Source organism: Babylonia areolata, chromosome 21, assembly GCF_041734735.1.
Source record: "Babylonia areolata isolate BAREFJ2019XMU chromosome 21, ASM4173473v1, whole genome shotgun sequence".
Lineage (NCBI taxonomy): Eukaryota > Metazoa > Mollusca > Gastropoda > Neogastropoda > Buccinidae > Babylonia > Babylonia areolata.
This window is the reverse complement of record NC_134896.1, coordinates 12995927-13000926: the sequence shown is the minus strand read 5'-3', so window position 1 is coordinate 13000926 and position 5000 is coordinate 12995927. Positions and strand designations below refer to the sequence as shown.

The 5000-nt window shown below is 50.3% G+C and overlaps 1 protein-coding gene across 1 annotated transcript in view; it reads right to left on the bottom strand.

The window, feature by feature from the left end:
- Window positions 1-5000, bottom strand: part of LOC143296557 (uncharacterized) — a 69662-nt gene that overhangs the window by 53227 nt on the left and 11435 nt on the right. The window contains exons 2-3 of the mRNA XM_076608580.1: window positions 4963-5000; window positions 1-763 (exon numbers count right to left, since the gene is read on the bottom strand). The exon at window positions 1-763 is cut by the window's left edge and continues 278 nt beyond it; the exon at window positions 4963-5000 is cut by the window's right edge and continues 432 nt beyond it. Of these exons, the coding sequence (XP_076464695.1) occupies window positions 1-763; window positions 4963-5000 (801 nt within the window). The remainder of the gene's footprint in view (window positions 764-4962) is intronic.

Below are 5000 nucleotides of genomic sequence, written 5' to 3'. Positions count from 1 at the left end.
GCAGAGGTTTCATCATCACCACCGGCTGCTGCTGCTGTTTGTGGAACGCCGTCTCCTCCTCCTCCTCCTGCTCCTCAACCTCCACCCTTGCTGGGTCCGAGTCCGTAGAAGAGGGAATGGACGGCCCGTGGTGGAGGTTGGGGAGAGAAAGTTTGTCCACACTGGCACTTGTGTAGGAGAGGGAAGGCCTACACTCCGCGGTTGTGTGACACACACGGGCGGTGGCGGGAGAAATGCTGAGACTGCCGGAGGCGGAGAGGCGAGCAGTGTCCCTCAAAGAGGGCGTGGTGGACAGGCCCGAGGCTGACGTCCTCATCACGGCCAGGGATCGGGAATCCCCGAAACCCTCCAGAGGCGATGGTGGGTCCACCGAGGACCCCCCCTCCTCCTCCTCCTCACCCCTGTCACCACCACCACCACCACCACCGCTCCCCACCGCCGTCACTGACCTTGACCCCGAGTCCTCCATGGAGGTCATGGACACCGAGTCCGAGGGGGTCACCGACGCCGACACGGCGGGGTCGGAGGTCATGGACACGAGGTCGGAGGTCAAGGACATGCGGTCCGAGGTGAAGGACACGCGGTCCCCGGTGAGGTTGGAGTCACTGGAGGTGAGGTCCGAGCAGCAGCAGCTGCTGCCCCCTTCCGGTTCCGGTTCCGGTTCGGGGTCCTGGCTGAGGTTGGGCCGCTTGTGCTGCAGGCGGGGCAGGGAGGTGGAGGACACGGACGACAGGGAGCTGATGCTGAGGGGACGCTTCTTCACCTGCACACAGGACAGGGGCTTTGAGGTCAGGGGACACTGGGTATATATATATACATGTGCAGCATGCATGCACAGGAAACTGTAACAAGGTCGTCACTGGCAAAATTCTTGGGGGAAAAAAAAACAAACAAAAACACGCCCCACTCTATTATAAACCTGCGCGTGCGTATGACTTTAGCCTGAATGGACGACGCAGGAAACGAATGACGAGCAGCCGCCTCATTCTTCTCCGTTCGTTCCTGGGCTGCAACTCCCACGTTCACTGCTATGTAGACGAGTGGCCTTTTACGTGTGTGACCGTTTTTATTCCCGTCGTGTAAAGGCAGGCCGTCAGTCGGCTGGCAATATCCACATTTCTTCCCCGACCGCATTTTGATTCGTTTAGAAGACGGAAGAAAGTTGTAAATTGGTCAATAACGATGTAATATATATATATATATTCTACATTTCTTCCCCTCCACTCTTTGACTGGCCTTCTTTACGTCTCTGGAGAGGGCAAGTAATGTAGAGTATACATTACAATGTTATCAATAACGCCAATTTACAACTTTTTTCCGTCTTTGGAACGAAACTGAATAGAAAGAGGAAAAAATGTGGATATCATTGTCAGTCGGCACTTACCCCCGCCATGTAAAAGCAGCCAGCTAACAGTCGGCTCTTCCCAGCTGGACAGCCTGGTGTGCTAAATAAATAACCCCGTGCCTGCAAAGCGCTTTAGAATGTGATCTCTGACCAAAAAAGAACACGGGCGCTATATAATTATTATAAGTATCGATCGATGTATCGATACATCACAGTGGGAGGTCAAAACCGTTCTTCGATAGGAACACCACACAGCTTTCAGGTTTTCATCACACTTTCGGCACTGTCCACAATGTTCCCCCTCAGGACGAAATGAGCAGTGTACCCAACAAGGCGTGGACGTTCACTCCACCAGTCACACACACATAGGAGTGAGGGGGGTGGGGGTGGGGGGGGGGGGGGATGTGGGATATGACCACACCTTCTTCAGTAGCACACAGGACAGATAAGTCAGACAGACAAGAGATCCGAACCCCGGATGCTCTGCTGTCAACCTAACTGACACATCTCTTCACTAGCCCTCCCCCCCCCATCCCAGCCCCCGCCCCCCGCATACACACACACACACACACACACACACACACACACACACTGTGAGCTGCACGAACGGGAAGATCCTGTTTCGTTTTAAACTGATAGTTAATTGTTAACGCGGAGTTGTAAAGTCAAATCCTGGTTCATGTGGTTCATGTGTAAACATACAAACGGAGTCAACCTTGGAAAAAAAACACACAGAAAAACCCTTCACGCAAAACTACTTTTACACACACACACACACAAGCGCGCGCGCGCGCACACACACACACACACACACACACACACACACACACACACACACACACATCATCATCATCATCATCATCTTGGAACTGCAGAGACAAAAAGTGCATACACAAAGACACACACCACAATGCTGGTTTTCTAACCAAGTGCAAAACAAAAATAGACAGAGTGAAAAATACCTGTCACATGGAAATATTCAGTCTGGGCGTGCTCGTCACTCTCTCAGTCTCACTTGCACACACACACACTCAGTTCGTCGAACTCTTGCCGACCTCGTGTCGATATCTGATATCTGTTCACATGCACTACAGCCAGATAGACGCTGATCACCCGAAGTGCCATCTCGACATCCGCATACGAGGCCAAGATATCCTGACAAACGAACTCTTCAGTGACATTTTTCTTCACTGTGCTTCATACGACAGATAATGTGGACTCAATTATGAAGACCAACGTACACTTTTTGTCAAAGCAAAAAGGAGTTTGTATTATACTCCATGTTTGGTGATACACATACTTAGCCCCCTCGGATGTCCAGTGGGTGTCTGAATGACCCAACCTTTAGCTTCCGTCGTCAGAATTGTGGTATTCATTGTCAACATTCACCTCTTCAGTATAAGAGCCTTCCGCTTGCAATATTTTGATGATGATAATTGGGGTGAAACGCTGTTAACGTCGTCTCTTTCGCCGTTCGTATGGAGAGAGTTAAACTAAAGAACGAAGGAACGAACACCTGACACTCGCCAATTGCACAAACGGCAAGGAACAGTGTTGAGTTGTCTATTCTACGCTTTGAAGTGAGCTGTCCACCTCCATCCCCTTACCTAACCCCTACACCCCACCACCCCCTAGCCCTCCCCCCCCCTCCTCGTGGCTGTTTCTGTCTTGGTCCGTCAGTCTGACAGTCTACCTCTCCATCTGTCTGTCCGTCTCTCAGTCTCTGTCTGTCTCCCCCCCCCCCCCCCGGTCTCTCTCTCTCCCTCTCTCTCTCTCTCTACGTGCCAATCCTCATTCATTCGGTTTATCGTTTCCAAAGCTTCTCTTCTCTTTTTTTCCCCCCGAAATATAAAACTGACAAAAAAAAGTCGACATCGCTTCATCTGTCTTGTCTCATCACACCCAATCTTAAGTTTCTATCCTCTCACCCTCTCGCCCCAACACACAATAAAGAATTGCAATGAAATAGAATAAAACAACAACAAACAACAATAACAACAACAACAACAACAACACACACACACACACACACACACACACACACACACACACACCAGCATTTACTCTCCACTGTGTCCGATCCCCAATTCGCACCACTCTCTCTTGCCCATCCCCCCACCCACTACATTCTTTAACTACCCTCTCCGTCCCCGTCCCAACACACACACACACACACACACACACACACACATGCACACACAAACACGAACGCACATACCCACCCTGTATGCACATAAAAATATCCGACTGCTCACCCCCACCATGCAAACACACACGCACACACACACACGCACGCATACGTACACAAACACACACACACACGCACACACACGCACGCATACGTGTACACACACACACACACACACACACACACACACACACACACACACACACACACTGGAATACTCTTTTCGTGACTTTGGTCTTGTAAAAAAAAAAAAAAATTTTTTTTAAAAAAACCTGTTGGGCTTTGAGGACAACCAATAGAAATCTGATTACAGACACCTACCTCTCATCCTATCTCCTCAAAGAACCCAGCCAGAGCCACCACCACCACCCCACCCCCCACCCCCTCCCACCCCACCACACGGCCCGGCCCAGCCCAGCCCTCTATCAGAAGAGCAGATGAGGCAACTACTGTTCCTCCGACTTCCTGGGATAGAATTTTGATTATAGTGGACAGTGTCTTGCCCCCAGCCGCCTTCCCCAACTCCCCTCGACTATGAGGGCTATAGGACAGACGGCGGCTGGGAAGGGGGGCTTCCACTGAAAAGGTCAGCTAGACCCCGAGGCTGCAGCACTAATAATAACCCGAGAGCAATCTTGCCTCCTACTAGTTTCGAGAACCATAGTCCTTCAAACAACAAGAACAAAATCGGGACAACGCTGTAAATGAATTCCCATTGCAGTCAGTATGGGGGAAAAAAAATAATAACCGATGATCATACAAGCTGTCACTTGTGCTGCTGTACTGCCTTATTGTCCATTTCTGATATTAGTCCCATACCCCCCCCCCCCCCCCCCCCGCCCCCTCCAACATTCATACTCACATTCTCCTTTTGATTACTTTGCTGTGATGGCCCAACTGTATGTAAGCTTATGTCTTTTTCTGATTCAAGTCCCATACCCCCCACCATGCATACTCACAAAAGCTCTGATATAAATCCCATACCCCCATCATGCATTCTCACAAAAGCTCTGACATAAGTCCCATACCCCCCACCATGCATATTTACAAAAGCTCTCTGATATAAGTCCCATACCCCCCACCATGCATACTCACAAAAGCTCTGATTCAAGTCCCATACCCCCACCATGCATACTCACAAAAGCTCTGATATAAGTCCCATACCCCCCAACCATGCATACTCACAAAAGCTCTGATATAAGTCCCATACCCCCGCCATGCATACTCACAAAAGCTCTCTGATTTCAGTCCCATACCTAACCATGCATACTCACGAAAGCTCTGATATAGGTCCGATACCCCCTCCATGCATACTCACAAAAGCTCTGATGTAGGTCCCATATCCCCACCGTGCATACTTGCAAAAGCTCTGATATAAGTCCCATACCCCCCCCCCCCCCCCACACACACACACACCATGCATACTCACATTCTCCTTATCCACAGCAGTTTCCGCTTTGTCAGCAC